General features: G+C 37.9%; 1 protein-coding gene across 8 annotated transcripts in view; it reads left to right on the top strand.

Moving 5' to 3' along the window:
- Positions 1-20035, top strand: part of Dhc62B (Dynein heavy chain at 62B) — a 140165-nt gene that overhangs the window by 89716 nt on the left and 30414 nt on the right. For all 8 annotated transcript variants that reach the window (XM_069819893.1, XM_069819891.1, XM_069819892.1 and 5 more), the window contains 11 exons: positions 11-205; positions 3828-3946; positions 4059-4236; positions 4894-5122; positions 10665-10822; positions 12757-12987; positions 13065-13281; positions 13404-13539; positions 13767-13946; positions 16695-16912; positions 18996-19188. In XM_069819893.1, coding sequence (XP_069675994.1) covers positions 11-205; positions 3828-3946; positions 4059-4236; positions 4894-5122; positions 10665-10822; positions 12757-12987; positions 13065-13281; positions 13404-13539; positions 13767-13946; positions 16695-16912; positions 18996-19188 — 2054 coding nt within the window. The remainder of the gene's footprint in view (positions 1-10; positions 206-3827; positions 3947-4058; positions 4237-4893; positions 5123-10664; positions 10823-12756; positions 12988-13064; positions 13282-13403; positions 13540-13766; positions 13947-16694; positions 16913-18995; positions 19189-20035) is intronic.

Genomic DNA, 20035 nt, shown 5'->3' with positions numbered 1-20035 from the left:
TTTATTGCAGCTTGTGAGGCTGGCTGCGCAGGGGGGGAACAGGAAGCTGGACATCAGTGCGCTGGCAGTGTTCTCCTTCTTCATCGCCCGCACCAAGCAGAAGCTGCACTTGATGCTGTGCTTCAGTCCTGTGGGCGCGTCCTTCCGCAGCCGACTGCGCACGTACCCTTCGCTGGTCAGCTGCTGCACCATTGACTGGTTCATGGTACGTATGACATGAGTAATAACTCAGATTCCAATAGAAGTGCAATGGGCAGCTGCTCACTTTCAGTTATCAGTTCACAAAGTGCTGTGATGAAGCCATGTGGACTGCAGTCACGTGATGGAAGTTGGGTATCAGCTCTGCGAGGAAATGTTGAGGGTGATGAACAATTCCCAGAGTGCCTTAACTCACCTCGGTGGTGAACTTAACTGTCCTAACTAGAGCCCGGATGTTATGTAATATGAAAATGAGAAATATGTAGATAAATGTCTTCTTCTTCTTCTGCCTGACAAGTGTTAGGCCACAAGGCCTGTTACGGTCTTAGATAAATATGTAATAAATTTAAAATATGTAACTTGAGATCCGAACTTTATTAGATGTATTTTTGCACAGTGATAAGAAAACCGAAAAAAATTACAGGTATACATGTGATTCAACCTTATTTAATTATTGTTTGGAGGCGTGATTAATAATTATTTTTTCACATTTCCTTCAATTATCGATTGCCTTCTGTCTATTAGAATGTTCTTATAAATAGAAAACAAGCTCTCAACTTCACATGAAGTAACTGGAGTGAATTTCATATGAGGAATGATACTGTGAACAATGTTCTCGAGGAACTGCACACACTCACCTTTACTTATTTTGCATAGAGTGGAAAAAGTTGTGTATCCTGAGTTCTTTTTGAATACATCATTAAATCTCACTGAAACACAATCACGGATTACTCCCTTTGTGGTTAACAACACTGCTACAAATTCTGATGCATTTTGAGAACAGGAAAGGAAAACGTGTGAAACGAGTCACTGGTCATTGTTGGCAGCGCAATTTAGCTTTGGATGTACAGACAATGTACGAGTAGCTCAATAGCATTCAAAGTATTTTTCCTTTCTTGCTGTGGTATCAGATAATTCAATATAAGCGCAAAATAAACTGAGAAATTGTTTATTATTATTATTATTATTATTATTATTATATTATAAATTATTATTTATTATATACTCTGCAATAATGTTAAAATAGGCTATGTAAAATTATGTAGTATGTTGTGAAATATGTAATATTATACCAAATATGTGAAAAAATGTAAAATAAAATTTATGGACAACATTTCTACATGTGTATCTCGTCAACATTTGCCTTTTATTTGTGCATAAATATATAGCATTAAAATATGTAATTACATAAAATCCGGGCTCTAGTCATAATATCCAGATGCCGTCGTCAAGCAAGAGCAGCTTGTCCTCTGCCATTTCTTGATTGTGAATGGTTAATGTCACAGCAGCATGGTTGGCTGTTAGCCTCAGTACCCAGTGTTTAAGCTCAATCCCTGGCCAGTGATCTGTTTGTAGATGTGCGGAGCATCGACAAGCTACCTGTTGAATTGTTAGTTACAGAGATGAGATCAGAGCAATGATTTTGGAAAACTGTGTGCAAGTAACTTGAGGTAGGAAATGTCTATTTCGGGAATTGACTGTGGCTTTTCAGGATGTGTTGGGGCTTCATATTTCGGAACTATGTGTAGGTTTTGTCCTATGCCTGGCTTATTCCAAACAAACCAAAAAGATTAGGTGACGTTTACGTCATGAGCTTTGTTACTTTGGTGATATAACCTGTATCTTGTTCTGAAATGTTCGGGTTATGAAGTCCGAACACACAGTGAGAAACTCAAATCTCTTCTTTTGAATAGAATAACCGTGAACACCTATATTCTCATAAAAGATTCTCATTTTTGTTTTATTCAATGAAAATAATGAGAAGATACTGTTAAATTCCTCTGATTGAGGTTCTTGCTGATATGTACCTCTATTATCAGACAGTACATCTTGCTTGAAGGTATGCGTCTGAGGAAGAACAATTGTTTGTATGCATCTGAAGTCTGACTAGTGTAATATGTAGCTAGTCAGCGATGTATGCAATGGAGGGGGAAAGGAACTGGCCACCCTATCCCATTATCTCCTGGCTTAGTTGCCTTATTGGTGTCGCGCTTCAGACATTTGGCTAAATAACACTGTTCAATTATTTCTGCGTGAGCCACTAACTTCCATGAATTCAGCGAACACAATCTTATGAGTTACTTTTTCCATTGTAGTTATAAAAATATGTAACATGAAAATATCTGTAGCTTAAGAGTATCGCAACTTTTATGTAAGATGTAAAATTATGTCTTTTCCTTAGCCTTGCAGGCCCATGGTGGTGAATGGGAAAGAATTTATATTAGAGGTGGGATGTTTGTATGTATCATGTATGAAGCAGTGCACAATTCACAGTAATCCTAGTCTGGAGGGCAGTACACCTCACTCTGGAAATGTAATGTAGAATAGCAAATATGTCGTTGTACATTGCATTCTGTGCTGTCATAGTTGTTTCATTAGAATACATTTAATAATTCTATTATGTCATTTTAATTGTGTAAAAGTTTGCTGAATTTTCTGTTCGGCCATCAGTTTTAAAGAACCTATTACGGCATGTCCCAACCTGCGACATACAGTGTGTTGCAAAATACGTGCGAATGAGGGAAAGTCATGTTTCTGTTCATGTGTAGGCAACATAGTAGAAATTTGTTTTTATTTATATAGATACATATAAATGTCTCTGAATTTAGTTGGATGAAGCTTGTAGTACAGGTACATAGAGTAGAATTTTTGTTTCTTCAGAACACACATATACAGTATGCAGTCCTCAAGAGAAGGAGAAGACTGTTTCGCCGAGAAAATCTTGGTCACTGAGTGCATAATTATTCTGTTATTGCACATGATGTAAAAAAAAATACAGTCTTATGAAATGTCTCCATTACTCATTTACTGTTACTATTTTCGTAGTTTAAAATGTAATACAAATTGTAATTGAAGGGTATTGCTCATGCTAACCATGTAGTGTATTTATTACATTCATACATCACACAATAAGTGAATTAGTGTGAGATAGGACTTACTGATACATCGTCAATTGAAGGAAGGGGAACCAGTACAGATGTAGGACACACTTTTGTAGTGTTCGTGTGACTCGTTACTTCATTAGCACAGCCAGAATTTATTGTAGTGCTGCTTACAGTGTTAGTTAGTTCTCAGTTAACTCCAGTAACATATTATGCACCATATAAGTGAAATCTCTAGAACTTAGAAAGACTCTTCACGAAATATGTAGATAAGCTGTTGTTGTGTACTTTTAACACTAAACACGAGTCACGTTGTAGTTTGTGTACATATAAAAATCTTGATTCATTATAAATTGAAGTTCATTGCATGCATATTAATATCTACATCCGATTCAGAAAGTAAGTTATTGTAGTGTACACTCTAGATAACTTGGTAGATGGCGACCTGTTTAGTATAGATCATACATTCTGCTACTTCAGAATTTGCATGTCCAGAAACTACCTGTGGTGATAGCTGAGTTCAGACTTCAGGTTATTCTTGTGAACAGTATTTGCATCAGCAATTTTATCGAGGAATAAAGTGAAGAGAGATGATGCCGAGTAGTTCTGTGTTGTACATGCATAGCTTTTAATATAGAAGAGAATGTACATTGAATTGAAATTTAAAGTAGTGACATGCTTCTATTGAAAAATATTTCACAAATCACATTCGTATGAGGACTGATGTTGCTGTTGTGTTGCTAACAGACATGGCCAGAAGAGTCCCTCGAAATGGTAGCCAAGCGGTACATGACAGGAGTTAATGTTAGCAGTGAGATCAAAGATGCTGCCGTCGTCGCTTGCAAATACTTCCATGTCACTGCGAGGTGAGTCCTTCATTGATTAAACAGTTGAGGAAATAATTAAGGGAAATTTCATGCCATAAAGTTTCCACGTTGCATTGTTGAGGAAATATAATTTGCATTGTTATGCTTAAAGGGAGGTTTCCGACACGTTTTTCAATGTGGAAGGCAGAAAAACATACATCACATCAGCAGCTTACTTGGAGTTAATACGCTCATTCACAGAGCTTAGCAATGCTAAGCAAGAAGAGATACTGAGAGCGAAAGATAGATATGTGAACGGCCTGGACAAGCTGCTGTTTGCTGCCGACCAGGTGAGCGGTTTAAAAAAATCTATTTCACATTTTATTTAGCCATTACTAAATTAGTAAGAAAGGGTTTCAGTGAGAAGTAATTTTAAAAGTTACATATGTCCTATATGTTCACTTCAAAACTTCCCACCTTCAATAATTTTAGATGTGCAAAAGAAGAACTTCACAAGATGTTCTGTAGATGTTAGCACTTCCTCGAAACCTTATTTACAGTTAATTTGGAAATTTCACACTTATTGCAGTCAGATCTTGAGACTAAAATCAAAGGTGCAATTCTTTCGGGATATTCTGCCATATCTTTAAGAAAGTTATGCACATTGTAAACTGTTTTTGCTGTGGCTTCGCAAATCAGGTTGTCCCATTCGTTTGCCTTTTTTAACTGGTGTGATCCAGCCTCACCCTCCAAAATGCCAAAATGAGCAATAAACGAAATTACCTAAATAAGAATGAAAAATAATTAAAAAATGCAATTTACACGAATTTAAAGAGAAATGACACTGCACAATTAACACACTGGTTTCAATACAACTATCGGTAAAAGACCGATGTTTTCCTTATATGCATATATAGCACCACCATTTGACACCGCGTGACCTATGTTGAGTTGAGGTATGCACTTGCAACATCGCACGAAGTTTTAAGATTCGCATTTGTCTGCAGCTTGCAGTTATGCAGAAAGAACTGTCGGAATTGAAGCCACAGTTGGTGGAGGCGGCCAAGAGTACGAACAGGATGATGAAGGAAATAGAGCGCGAGACCGTGAAGGTGAGTGCCGCCTCCAGACAGGTGCGGCAGGACGAGAAGGCGGCCAACGTGCAGGCGGCAGCCGCACAGCAGTTGAAGAACGAGTGCGAGGCCGACCTGGCGCAGGCCATCCCGGTGCTGGAAGGTGAGCACGACGACCAGATCTTTGCCAGTTGGGTTAATTTTGAAAGCAATTCTAAGCTCTAACTTTGTTGATTGAGCAAATAACAGTGACTTGTCTGGTCTGGAGTGCGATCCTTTACCATATTAATGAGTTGGCATAAACTTGAATATTATGGTCCATGTGGTTCTAGAGTGTTTTATATTGTCGTCCGTTGTTGATGATATTTAGTATTACTGCAAAACGTATGTAGTGACATGCAGCACTCACTTCCACAGCGTGTTTTGTGCTGAAAACTTACTGGATGACAAATTTCCTGGTTAAAACGCAGCTGGCATTTCGAACAGAATTCGGTGAACCAACCATGCCAACAATTTTGTCGATAGTGAGAAAGCTGGAGACAACTGACTCGTTTCTTAATGAGGGTGGGAAACATAAATCTTGAATGCGTCAGACTTGTGTGGACGACGTTCATCATCACTCACCAAAGTCGCCAAAAAGCTCTTTGCGTCGATTAAGCCACATATCGCAGTACAGGAACCAGACTTGCTTTTTTGCCAGTGGTTGCTGTAAGCCCAGGCATTCTGTCCACAACTAGGGCACTCGATTTTTTAAATGATTTTTTCACGAACTTCTAATTGAGTCAGAGAGTTAAAATGTTTCTAGGTATAAAACTCGTTCTACGACTGCGATTGGTCGCAAATTTTTATCTTTTTCCCGTTTTCTATGAATTCGTCATTTTTTTGCATTAAATACAATTTTTTTTTACGATTATCACAGAATCGTACATTCATCAGTCACGAAATTCCATTATTTTATTTGCAACAATGAAACATTCAAAATAGGTACGAAGATGGATTTGTCTTCCATGTTTTATTAGGTATGTCTGTTACAGGGGAAGAAGAACAATTGTTTGTATGCATCTGAAGTCTGATTAGTGTAACGTGTAGCTAATTGGCGATGTATGCAATAGAAAGGGAAAGGAACTGGCCACTCTATCCCATTATCTCCTGCCTTAGTTGCCTCATGAGTGATGCTTTATTGGCGTCACTTATGAGATTCAAAAAACAAAAACATGTGGAAAGAATAGCTGCTTAGCTATGAAAATGAAAATCTGTGTGTCACATATGCACAATACACACTAACACAACAAAGAGAAATAGCAAGAGTACGGAATGACGCAGCCTGCTATGAACATAAGGTTAATGGTTTTGACACTTTTCTCCATCCAGAGTGTAATCAGCCTTATCAATACTGGTCTGCTCGCCATTTTCCTGCCAGCAGAAATTCTGTTTGGGTTTAATCTTTGTCGTGCTATTACTGAAGTTCTACTAAACATTGTTTAAATTCAAACTTTTTCTTTACGATTTTCTTGTTTGAATACCGACCTTTTTCAGGATTTATATATTTAAATAACGACTTTTTTCACGAATTACAGTAGTTTCATTTACCGATTTTGATGTATTTTATTCACTGTTTTGCAATGTCCCTATCCGTAACTTGTCAGGCTGCATCAACTCGCATAACAGCAGATATTGGGAAGCTGAAAATCCCAGCATTCTCCACTGCACTCTGAATGACTGTGGTTTGGTGCGCGGTGCCTGCTTCCAGAATGTTGGCCTGATTTTCTTCAACGAAGCAGTGAACACTCAGGTTTAGGGACGCATTTTCAATGAATTCGTGTAATAACTCGACGACATCGAATTCACGGAGATTATTTAAAAAATATGGAGCAACATATATGTCTAACGAGTCCACAGACATAATAACCAGCTTCTTCAGTGACAGCGCAACCTCAAAGAACCTGTGGTGGCCCACATCACCTCACCTAATATGTCCAGATTTCTATCTGTGGAGCTATATGAAGGACAGAAAGTATAGGAGTAGACAACGTACACTTGCTCAACTTCGAGAGAACATCAGGAATGAAATGAACAACATTCACGAGGATACAGAATATGGCGCGACACTGTTTGGATGCAGATGGAACGTTTACAGTTACTATTTAGTTCAGAAGTGTTGTTTCTTGGTTAGTATTAAAATGTAAGGTTTATTTATGTATCGTGTCCCTGAATGAGTCGGTATCTGAGTTTCAGGTGGTTAACAAACGAAAATGGACGCATGTTTCTTTCGAGTAATGAAAGAAGAACTGTGAATGTTTCATATCCTGAGCGCAGCGTTTTTGTTTGAGTCACAGGATTAAATTTATAAAATAGTGACTCCCGTGCATAAGCCATTTTGTGTGTTGCAGTTTGCCAAGTTCAGTTCCATCGTTACTGTACAGTGAGCTTCCCAACGGCAATTTAGAATTGATCCTCCATCCAATAACATTCGTCGATGGTATAGACAACAACTGGATGTGTCTGTAAAGGGAAGAGTTCAGGACGTCTACGAGTGTTAAACAAAAGAGTCGAGAATGTCAGAGCAGCTTTTGTAGTGGTCCTCAGAAATCTGTGCAGCATGCTTTGTACGACACTGTGGAAAGTGCTGCAAGAGCAGCTGCATTTGCGGCCTTGCCGTTTGCAGTTATTGCAATCCCTGAAGCCTACAGACCTAGTAGCACGCACCAACTTCTGCATGGAAATGCAACATGTATTGGAAAATGATGACGATCAGTTTAGTCATTTTCTGTTTAGCGATGAAGTAAGTTTTCATCTCAGTGGCAGACATAATATATGTGCGCATCTGTCTGGGGGACGTGCAATAGTGCACCATGAAAGGGATTCATGTCTTCTGTGCCATGTCCCAATGAAAAGTCTACGGACCATTCTTTTTCAACGAAAAAACTTTGTCATTATTTCATATCTGGGTAATCTGCAGAATTATCTTTTCTCTCAGCTGAACGAGTTCGAACCTCAATATTCCATTTGGCAACAAGATGGTGCTCTTCCTCATAATGTGCTGGATTGGTTGAACAATGTTGTTCCCCAACAATGGACAGGACCTGCCAGTCCGAATGACATGGTTTTCTCCTGATCTCACACTATGGGGGTGTGTACGTACCACCACTACCTCTCGACCTTCAGATTTGAGGATTGTTCCTGCTGTTGAGTCTATCATTCCCGACATGCTGGCCAGCATTTGGAACGAATTAGACTATTGGCTAGATGTGTGCCATGTGACGAATGGTGCTCACATTGAACACTTTTAAAGTACGGTATGGAAACTCAGAGAGTTCCTCTTTAATCTTATGCAGGTTTGTTTTTATATACCGCAAATAAGAGAAAATAAACAACTTTGAAACTCCGATAATCTCTCAGGAACATTTTGTGTGCGTGCGCGCACGCAGGTTTTTTTTTTTTTTCTAATGCCAGGCATTAGTTCCATTTTTTCCCTTGAGATTGTGTTATCACATTCTCGTTTCCCAGGATTCCACAATGGGATGGTATCCACTGGAATACAATTCTTTTATTGAGTGATATTAATTGAGAGAGCATTTTAGTTATTTCTGCTGTTTGAGATGAAGGTGTGTGTTTAGAGACTATTGATAGAATAGCTGCTTTGGAGTCAGACAATATAAGTGCATTCTTAAATTTATTGATGTGGCATAGCAGATTCCTGAGACTTCACTTATTGCAATGATTTCTCCATCAAAACTTGTTGTTCCATATCCAAGAGATCTATAAAGTGAGAAGAGACAGCACGTAACACCTGCACCTGCACCTTGTTCTCTGGAGATCAAGGATCCGTTGGTGTATAAATGAAGCCACTTTTGTGGAGGGTACCTAATATTAATTGTCGCTAAAGACAATTGATTCATTATTTCAGTGTTTACTTCTGATTTTAGTATTCCTTCTGTTAAATTTAGATTATATTCTATATTTAATAGAGTTAAAGGGTTTGGTTTGATTTCTAAGTTTTCTTTTAAATTCGGGATGTTGATTTTCTGTTTTAATTCTTGAACCATGGATATGAAACTTTGGTCCCGGGTTCGATACCCGGCCCCGGAACAATTTTTCCCTCGAAATTATTCAAATTAACTTTACAGGGAGTTATTCCTGAAAGCTTAATTTGCATGAAACTTTGAGTTTTTAATCTACAGAGGGGACTGTATGAATGCCAATTGTTTCCTGGTAATCTGATAAGTTTTTCATATTGAATCAGTGCTTTTTCTTCTATTGTAATTTTGTGTGTGTGTGTTTTTTTTACGTTATGTAAGAAGCAAAATTATATAAAAAAAAAGAAACAATTAGAAGAGATTTCGAATAAAGCGCTATGCTATTTTTTCTAATTTAAAAGTAATTGCAGTAATTTTAAATGTTGCTACCAGATCGTGGATCATTAACTGTCTGCAGAGTGAATAGTATGGACATGGTTCATGGACGAGCTGGAGTGGGAACTTATGGCCCAAAGTTTAGTTATTCGAAACATACACCAGCCACTTTTACAGTTTTCCGACCTAAATCTTGATATTTATTCATCATCATCATGATCATCATACTTTTCACGGATTTGGAGCAAATGTCTGATCCGTTTTAATGTACTGTATTTTAAGATTTAAATGGTACTGTTTTATTGCAGAGTCAAGTATAATCAGAAAGTAAGGTGAATTTATTAATTCTCTTCTAATCCTGTGTATTGCATCACTTGACCACAAGGGGAGTGAAGGTGGGCGTGGGGGAAGTTGTCTGACTTCCAGAGGTTGCTCCTTCCACATCGCGTCGCATTTAATAAGGCTATTTCGCGATTAGAATAATAAATAATGATAATGGCGCATACTACTATTTGATCTACTTACAGTACGAGATATGTCCAGAAAGAAACCGAACTTTGGAAATAGTCCGACAATAGTCACAAGTATCATACCGTTTATTGCGTAATTCCAGGACGTTTACTATATATACTTGAACAATCCGAGTATCCTAATTTTATGGAAAGAAATCTTGAAAAAAAATTTTTTTTTTTTTTTTACAAAGAAAAATTGTTACATGATGTAGGCTATTTATTATACCTGTATTGATCATGTTGCAACAGGATCCAGCACATGCAGTAAAAGAAAAAGAATTTTAATTTTGCGAATTTCCATCAGTAAGAACAGCAAAATATTGATACAAAAAATAATTTACCTGATTCATCATCACTTTCGTTGTCACTGGCCAAAGAGCTGTTGGCTCGGAATCGTCATCGTCGCCATCTTGTTCAGTCCAATGAATTGGTAATCCCACACTTCTTAAAGCTATACACACACTATTGCTTCAAGATCAGGGTACCAACCTTGCCGCAAATATTACCCGCACCCCAATTTTCAGCTGCCAGTTTTTGCAAAATATATGTGGGGTTTATTGAAGTAGTTTTCACTTGGCAGATATTTAAGTGAAGAGCTGTTTTATTGTTGTAGCGAGTTTGTTGTAAAAGGAAATGATTCTCGCAAGTGCTGCATATTATGTAGGGAAAGATGTGTGTACATAAAATAAATGTCTGCCAGTAATGAAATTGGGGTGCTTTGCCTCCTTTGATTGCCATGTTTCGTTGGGATTAGAAAAGCTGTAACTCGAAGTTTCACATTATATTACAAGTAATTTATTTATTGTCCTTCTATGCTAAATATGTTGTATGTTATTTTTAGATGCAATAGCTGCACTGAACACCTTGAAGCCAACGGACATAACATTGGTGAAATCCATGAAAAATCCACCAGATGCAATCAAGCTTGTAATGGCAGCAGTTTGTGTCATGAAAAATGTAAAACCAGACAGAATCCATGACCCAGCTACTGGAAGAATGGTAAGGTTTATAGCAAGTGAAGCACCCTGTCCCTGGCGTCCATTCTATGCACCTGCTGGTCATTTCCCTTTTCTTTGATGCTCTGATAACTTTGACTCTAAAAATGGTCAGTGTTGAAGTAATATAATTATCCATTCGAGAATCTTTAACTATGGGTACAATGTGACCTCCTGGAAAAATATATCTTAAATGGTAATTTTATCTGAATATTAAACACATAAGTTTTATAATACTTTGGAAGCTTTGTTTACCTCAACCTGTAATAAATCTGCTTTTGTGGAAGCATTTCATTTAAGTTTTATTAGCCCTAAAAATTGCAAGCAATCATAGCTTCATCAATATATAAGGCAAATTATATATAATTAAAAATATTATAATGCAATACAAGCTTAAATAATAAGCAAAAATATCATTCACAGTGTAAAGGAAATAATTATATAATACACTGCGAACATAAAGTAAGTACCTGCCGACGTCTGGCACAGCTCCACCCGCAGTGTTCAGTTCCGCCTCCTCCCCTGTTGGGCGCATGGCAGTGGTAATAGATACAGTTCATCCTGTCTCAAGGCATGTGGCGTTGTTCCACCTAGACTTGATCTCAAATATGCCTACCAGAGGCATAAAACGAGGAAGGGCAGTATCAAATATGGGAAATGCCTGTTATTATTTGGTTGAGAAGCTTTTGTCATCCATTCTGCCTTCAAAAAAGCTGAAAGTTAGAATTTATAAACAGTTATATTACAGCCGTTCTGTATGGTTGTGAAACTTAGACTCTCACTTTGAGAGAGGAACAGAGGCTGAGTGTTCGAGAATAAGGTGTTTAGGAAAATATTTGAGGTTAAGAGGGATGAAGTTACAGGAAAATGGAGAAAATTACACAATGCAGAACTGCACGCATTGTATTCTTCACCTGACATAATTAGGAACATTAAGTCGAGATGTTTGAGATGAGGAAGGCATGTAGCATGTATGGGCGAGCCCAGAAATGCATATAGAGTGTTAGTTGGGAGCCGGAGGGAAAAAAGATCTTTAGGGAGGCCGAGACGTAGATGGGAGAATAATATAAAAATGGATTTGAAGGAGGTGGGATGTGATGGTAGAGACCAGATTAATCTTGCACAGGATAGGGACCAATGGCGGGCTTATGTGAGGGCGGCAATGAGCCTATGAGTTCCTTAAAAGCCAGTAAGTAAGTAAGTAATATGATATACTGTTAAGACTGCTATAAAGCCTATGGTAATTCAGATGTACCAGTATGTTTTGTGATGTTCTGGTATGAAACATATGATAAGTTGAATTTGTTTTAAAGGAATAAGGCACACTGTTCCTAAAATATATACCATAATTTGCTACAACTATGGTCCATGATACAACCATTCAAAGAACATTGTAAAAGTATCATTAGATAGCTGCAGTGATTTGACTTCAAACTTCAGTACAGCAGAAAGGTGGATAAACGAGGTACTACGTTATAGAGTGCGAAATTTGAATGGTTGTTTTGTGGACCATACAGTAGTTGTGGGAAATTATTGTACTTATGCAGGGTACAGGTAAAATGTTAAGTTCCCTGAAAGTCTTTTTACTTTTACTCGCAAAAGGAACTTCCTTAATAATTTTAAGTACCGATATTCTTTTCTGCAAATATAGTACTTACGTCGATTTTGGAGAAGATTCCAAAGTAGTAATGCGATAGATGTACATAACCAAAGTGGACTTACTTTAAACGTTCCATAGGTGATAATTTCGCAGGAATGGCTGACGAAATCTGTATGAAATTCTTCATGTGACGTGACGTAAATGTACAACAAGGGACCTCACATGCAAAGCAGGGCTTGCACGTACATGACATTCATAAAGGATGTGTGAATATTATTTTAGTTTGGTATTGAAGAAACTGAAATAAAGTAATCTTTTATAAATGCTACACTTTCTAGGTAAATGACTATTGGGGACCCAGTAAAAGGATACTGGGAGATATGTACTTCCTGCAGTCCTTGAAGGACTTTGATAAAGACAACATACCACCTGCAGTAATGAACAAGATCAGAACCGAGTACCTACCAAAGAAAGACTTCAAACCGAGTGTAGTGGCTAAAGCCTCCAGCGCTGCACAGGGCCTGTGCAAATGGGTGATAGCGATGAACATGTACGACAGGGTGGCCAAGGTATGTGCAAGCACGGCACGTTGTAACTAGGTTGGCTGCACTGCAGGAGCTTCTGTCACACCGCTTGTACTGTGTAGGAAGTGGCACCGAAGAAAGCGAAATTGGAGATAGCAGAGAACGAGTACAATGCCACCATGGCCGTGCTGAAGGAGAAGAGAACGCAGCTGAAGCAGCTGGAGAAGGAGTTGGCAGAGTTGCACCGCAAGCTGCAGGAAGCAACGGAGCGCAAGGATGCTCTGGAGAGCGAAGTAGGCCACATCTCGGCCAAGATCATAAGAGCAGAGAAGTTGATCGGTGAGTGGCTGGCCTGTACACCCGCATAATTTAACTGACTGTATTCCCCAATAGAACAAATATGGTCTAGAATATATTATGTAAGTAGCAATTGTAAATGCATTCAATGCTCACGCACTCAGGCGGTCTTGGGGGAGAGAAGGAGCGGTGGTCGGCTGCAGCCGATGCGCTGCAAGAAGACTACAACTCACTGCCAGGCGACATCCTGGTCTGCTGCGGTGTCATTGGATATCTGTCTGCATTCACTGCACCATACAGGCACGTGTTGCTAGTAATAGTAAATCAAGAGAGGAATGCAAAATAATCAGAAATTTAGTCAAATTGAGAACTTCCAAAAACACAAATATTGTATAGGGTAAAAATTCTTGGATAATGTAACAAATAGAATTTAATGCAAAGAGTGAAATGTTTAAGGAAATAGTTCAGTGCCGGTACATGTGGAGTAAAGTGTGTTTATATCCATATATTTTTTCCTCTTTCTTTAGAAATTCCACTGTAGAACTGTGGCGGAAGTACATACTCTCCCTGGAGATTCCATGCTCCAAAGTTTTCAGCTTCACAAAGGTCTTAGGAGTGGATATCCAGATTCGGGCGTGGAATATTGCAGGCTTACCTAGGGATACATTTTCCACTGAAAATGCAATCATCGTTAATAAGTCCAGAAGGTAAGTCCCTATTTCTATGTCTATTGGAAATATGTATGTGTCTACAGGGTCCACACACACATGGAAAGTCGGTGAAATTTTTATCTATCAGGGAAAATCAGAGAAATTATTTCAAGAATGGTAAAAGTCAGCAATATCAGTTCTGTTTTTCTGGAAAGTCAGGGATTTTGACATGTAGTGCTCTAAAAATTACGCAACCATTGTTTACCAGTTGAAATTGGAATTTTAATGTTTCAATAGTTGTCTAGAGCTGTTAGTGGATTGTATTGTTCATTGGTGCTTAGTGGCTAGAAAAACTGTCTTAACAGGCGACATTCTAATTTTTTATATCACTAATTTGACTATTCACGTTCTTATCTGTTTACTCCATTTTCAATTATCCCTAGATCCGTAGATGTTGATAAAGCGTCGTAAAATAACCCAATAAAACAAAAATTTTCAGTTATCTAGTCTAAACAATAAAATTGTTGGCTTCAAAGACAGCTAAGTGTAATGACCAATGGTTGGCTGCTTCTGTATGGAACCTGTTGATTCCAAAGCTTATTGTAAAAGGACTTTTGGTCTCTCTGATATGGTGCACCAAAAAGTATCTCATTCAAAAGGTGAAATTGAAGGGACCCAATCATCCTTGAAAAACGTTTTTTGTGCCAATGCTAGCATTAGTGAAGTGCTGATGATGACAGTGGAACTCCATCAACGATATAGTTTACAAACAATGCAGAATCGTCATCTAATTCAAATCAGTCTCCGAATACAGTGGAATCTCATTAGCACATTCCTCATTACTACGTTTTTCTGTTTAGCACGTCTATTTTTGGAAGTCCTAGGCCCAATTCCATTAAACATACATTAAAATTACTTGTTTACACAATTGACATCTCCCACTTACTGCTTTCAATCTTGACGGTTGGCAGTCATATTGATGAACAATAGCACATCACGTGCACATGCATTCTCATGTTTTGGCGGCTACTATGCAGTGGTATGCTGACAATAATGTTCACCGGTTGGACTGGCCTGCACTGAGTCCTGATCTCAATCCTATTGAGCACCTTTGGGACGAATTGGACCAGCGATTGAGGTCTCTGGAGGTGTGGCCAACTTCCATTGTCCAACTGAGTGCCATGTTGCAAGAGGAATGGCGACGCATTCCAGTGGATATCCTGCACAAACTAGTGGAGAGCATGCCTGACAGGGTGGCTGCTGTTATAGCAATAAGAGGTGGTACCACGAGGTTCCAAAAGGACAAAACAGTGCCCAATTACTTTCTGGTAGATAGTGTGTGTGTTCACTTGTAATTTCTTTATATGACTTAAGTTAAAATCCCTTATATTTTGAAACCAGTATTTTGTATAGCTTGTTTGCTTTCTTATTTCAAATGAATAAAATAAAAATGAGTTTAGGAGAATATTGGGTGGCTGTGGGTGTGGTGGAGGCCAATAAAAAATCCGTATATACTCGAGTAATCCCTGGATATTTTTTGCAAAAATTAGGATGCGGTTATTATTTGTGGCAAGGGTGGTACCCTGAAATGATAGCGTGTGGTGGTGTGGGTTAGTAGTGAGTCAGGTGCGGAATGAATTGGTAAGTGTGCAGCAGGAAGGAAATACAGTGTGGATGGAAGCTGTAGCCTATACATGAGAAAAAAACGCGACTTTAACAGACCAGACAGGCAACCAAGTTTCCGGAAATCGAAAAAAGGCTATGTGATTATATAGGTAAAGAAAGACAGTTTGGTTGTGCCGTTTCAAATGAAATATATCAATATGACCAATATAATAAATACATCATGTAATAAAAGTGAAAAAAAAAAAAAAAAAAAAAAAAAAAAAAAAAAAAAAAAAAAAAAAAAAAAAACGAAAAAAAAAATTTTTTTTAAGATTTCTTTCCACAAAATTAGGGTGCGGGGATTATTCGAGTATATGTGGTACTATATTACATTATATATATTGAAGCACATTAATGACAGTTTTTACTGGCTTATATTCTTATTATAAACATGGTACATGAAACTGTTTTATGCATTACACACTGCAAATGTGATAAGTAATAAAGTTTTGATTTGAAGATTGAAAATCGACATGAAACCGAAACTGTACACTCACAATAATGCTCATGATTGGTCAGGGAAAATTTCTTAATTCGGTCGGGGAAAGTCAGGGCTCTATATGTGTAATTATGAATGTATGCATATTTATATGTTTTTTATTTATTTATTTAATTGATGTTCTTAGTGTTGGGTTTTTCCTCAATATATTCATTCTATAATAAAGAAAATACCTCTGATTGAGGTTCTGGCTGATATGTACAGCTATTATGAGGCAGTACATCTCACTTGACGATATGTGTCAGAGGAAGGACAATTGTTTGTATGCATCTGAAGTCTGATTGGTGGAATATGTAGCTAATCGGCGATGTATGCATTGGAGGTGGAAAGGAACTGGCCACCCTATCCCATTATCTCCTGGCCTCGTTACGTCATCAGTGATGCCTTATTGGTGTTACTTATGAGGTTCAAACCTGTCTTCCGACAGTTGACTAAACAACAACAATAAGAAAAAAGTTTTACTTGTTCCTTATCATAGTTTTATTTATTTGTTCTCTGTAAGGTAAATAGAAATATGTACATATTCGGCTTGAAGTTTATATATGTAGCATTTTACTTGTGCTTACTAGTTACAATTCCCACTTTGTGTTGTTAAAGGAATTACGTGTTCCCTTTGACCTGATTGTGTTGTTGTTGTGCAGGTACTCTCTGCTCATAGACCCTCAAGGGCAGGCTAACAAATGGTTGAAGCAACTGGAGAAAGCTAATGGCTTGCAGATCATCAGACTGTCGGATGCGGGTTACATGAAGACCATTGAGACAGCGATCGAGATGGGCAGTTCTGTCATTTTGGAGAATGTGGGTGAAGAACTGGATGCGCCATTGGAGCCACTACTGAAGAAGCAGATTTACTACCAAGGTTAAATGCATAACAGTTACGTTACAAATTTCCATGGAGGTGTGTGTCACATACAAATTTTACTTCATTTTCCTTATAGTCTCTTCTTGTGAGAGATATCATCCATTCGATTTTAAAACCGTCCTAGTAAGAGGTTAATATAATTACTCTTTTACATTTCTCGCAATCTTTTTTTTCAATAATCGAGAATCTTGTCGTTTTATAGGAAATGTCTGTAGAAGATACGAAAAACCGTAGGCCTATAGAGTAAGTAAACTGCATGCTCGAAGACGAGGCCTCGGGAGTAATTTATTTTCACGAAAATGAGCAAGTTTTGTTTACTGATTGCAAAAGGGGACGAATTGAACTACTTTTGGAAAGATAAACCGGAGCGGCATAGGGTGGCAGTCAAAGTATCTCTAATAGAAATAACAAAATTGCATGAAATTTTTGGCCACTGAGTACTTCCGTGTAATCATTTATACAACGGTAAATTTGAAGTGAAACAATTGAGGACCTATGAACAAAAGTACTTACTGGCTTCTGAGTCATAAGTCTCTGCTGGATTAAGGACTGGGAGTTTCATAACTATCCAGATGGTTTATAACACCCCAGGCCTTTGACTCCTCGATTGATAACTTGGTGACAGGTTTTACCACGTTCATATTTTGAGGTTTTGACCAGGTTTTCTGGATCTCTGGACCAGAGTACAAATAGCGCTACCTTAACATTTTCTAATGTGGTGAGATCTATCATGATGTAGAAGAGCTGTTTGTGTTTGTTTGAAGTTTGACATCACTTCATCGTATCTAGTTGTTATTCTAAGATCTTGTTTAATGTGATGTACAATATAAAAGTCTTTGAGTTCGCATGCCTGACCATGGAACGAGCGATCCCGGGTTCAAATCCGGGTTGGGACAAGTTATCTGATTGAGGTTTTTTCGGGGTTTTCCCTCAACTCATTAAGAACAAATGCTGGGTAACTTTCGGTGCTGGACCCCAGACTCATTTCGTCGACATTATCACCTTCATCTCATTCTGATGCTAGATAACCATAGATGTTGATAAAGCGTCGTAAAATAACCAATTAAAAAAACAATATACAATAATACGGAAAAGTAAGATATAGAAAGTTAATGGAACAATATTACAAATAAGAATAAATCTTAAGCTGAATCACTGAGGGACAATAAAATACTAAATTAACATAGAACACAAGTATAAGTATATAAACATGTCGTCCAGCAGAGTAGGCAACCTTTGAAATCTGACACGGACACAGTGGATTACCCAAAAGCCTAATTCTAATCACAGTCACTATGAAAGCCTAAAAACTTTGTGAAATATGGGTAGGGTCCAACAGTCTTTGATCTCGTAATGTAAATGATGAAGAATATGTTGGGGAATTAGAAGTAGATTGACAATCTTTGGAAGCGTGAAGCAAGATACTGAGGAGTGTAGTATAGTAGCTGGCCGCAGCGTGACATGCATTATGGGCACGTGACACATCACAAGCGTACTTGGAGGGAGCTGGGAGGACCCTGAATGAGTGGAATATCTATAGTTATTTGTGTAAACTGTACATTACAATTTAGATTTTGAATATATCCAGACATCATATAAAAATATTTTTCAAAATTAAGAAATTTTGACATTAACTTATCAATACACTCCTTCCCTGATGATGTCTTATGTGAAGTGCTAATCAGAACATTGATCGTTTTAATAGAAGACAGAAATCAGATCTCCAGCCAGTCTCATGTACCGCAGTCTGCAGTTATTTTGAAGCTTGGAAGGTCCAAGAGAAGAGTTTGAGAACAGAAGTGATGAATTGCTTATATTTGTAAATTAAATGTTGCCTCATGAATGATTTTTCATTTTCATTCCATTTCATTTATTGCATTCCACAGATCTTACTTCAGCATTGAACAAGTGGAGAATTATACAATTATTTGGCGAGATGACGCAAAGCAGTATTGGTCAACACTTGGTCTCATGGTTCTCCCCTCCCCCATACCAAAGCAGCATTATCATCATTTAGTGACGACATGTAACGCATTCTGAATATTACGTGAACTGAACTGACCCTTGGTTTTTATTTCAGGTGGTCGCCACTACATGAGTCTTGGTGATGCTGTGCTGTGCTACGACAAAGCATTCAGATTCTACATCACCACGAAGCTTAGGAACCCCCACTACATGCCGGAGGTTTACAACATAGTCACTCTGGTGAATTTCGCACTGACGATGGAGGGACTGGAAGACCAGCTACTAGGAATATTCGTCGCAGAAGAAAGGTAATGATTGAATTTAGTTTAATTGAAAATAGGGATGCCATTTTCAAGAAATTATAACTTTGCAATACTGATGTTTTCAGTACATCCATTAATACAAGAACTGAAAAAATAATGGAATATTGAAGAAAATTGCTAAAGACTGTGGGTCACCATTTATAACAGCCTGTGTGGTGTTGCGGGACACTTGACTCTTCAAACTCATGTAGCATCATTTCCTTGCTGATATTATGACTGTAGGAGGTTCCTACAATGTCTGCATATTTTCCAGTAGTAATTATGCCAGTTGATAGCAATATTGGGACCCACAAAATCTAACGCCATTATCTTCCACTAAAACAGAGAAATATTGGCTTCTAACTTGGTTTTTGTTATCCAAACATGAAAGTACGAGTGTATCACGTGTTAAGTTCTGTGGTGGACGTGACAGCAAGCCCTGTCACTTGATGTAGGATTTGTTAAATTGCGTTGCTGTGTGGCACAGTCTTAGACAAAGAAATTGGCATCGTTTTACAGACTGCATTTCCACCTAAAGCAGTTGGATAATGTACAGTTTCTGTCACCTTCATGTACCATTATTATTCAAATAGTGCATGCTGCTACTTTTTACATCGATGTCTGGTGCTCCTTTAAAAGAAGTTCTGTGAATTTTTATAACATTAAATTAGGTACAAAACATTAATTTGCATACCCACTTGTTAAATTTACAATATATTAACGTAGATCTTAATAAAAATACAGGCTGTGTTAACTTTGCACATACAGATTACTCTAGGGACTTGTTTCAGAGTGCTAAATGTTTCGTCCAGGAATGTTCCATTCATCTTCTATTCCTTGCAATCAATATCGA

This window comes from Periplaneta americana, chromosome 3, assembly GCF_040183065.1.
Source record: "Periplaneta americana isolate PAMFEO1 chromosome 3, P.americana_PAMFEO1_priV1, whole genome shotgun sequence".
Lineage (NCBI taxonomy): Eukaryota > Metazoa > Arthropoda > Insecta > Blattodea > Blattidae > Periplaneta > Periplaneta americana.
This window is presented reverse-complemented; position numbering and strand designations above follow the sequence as displayed.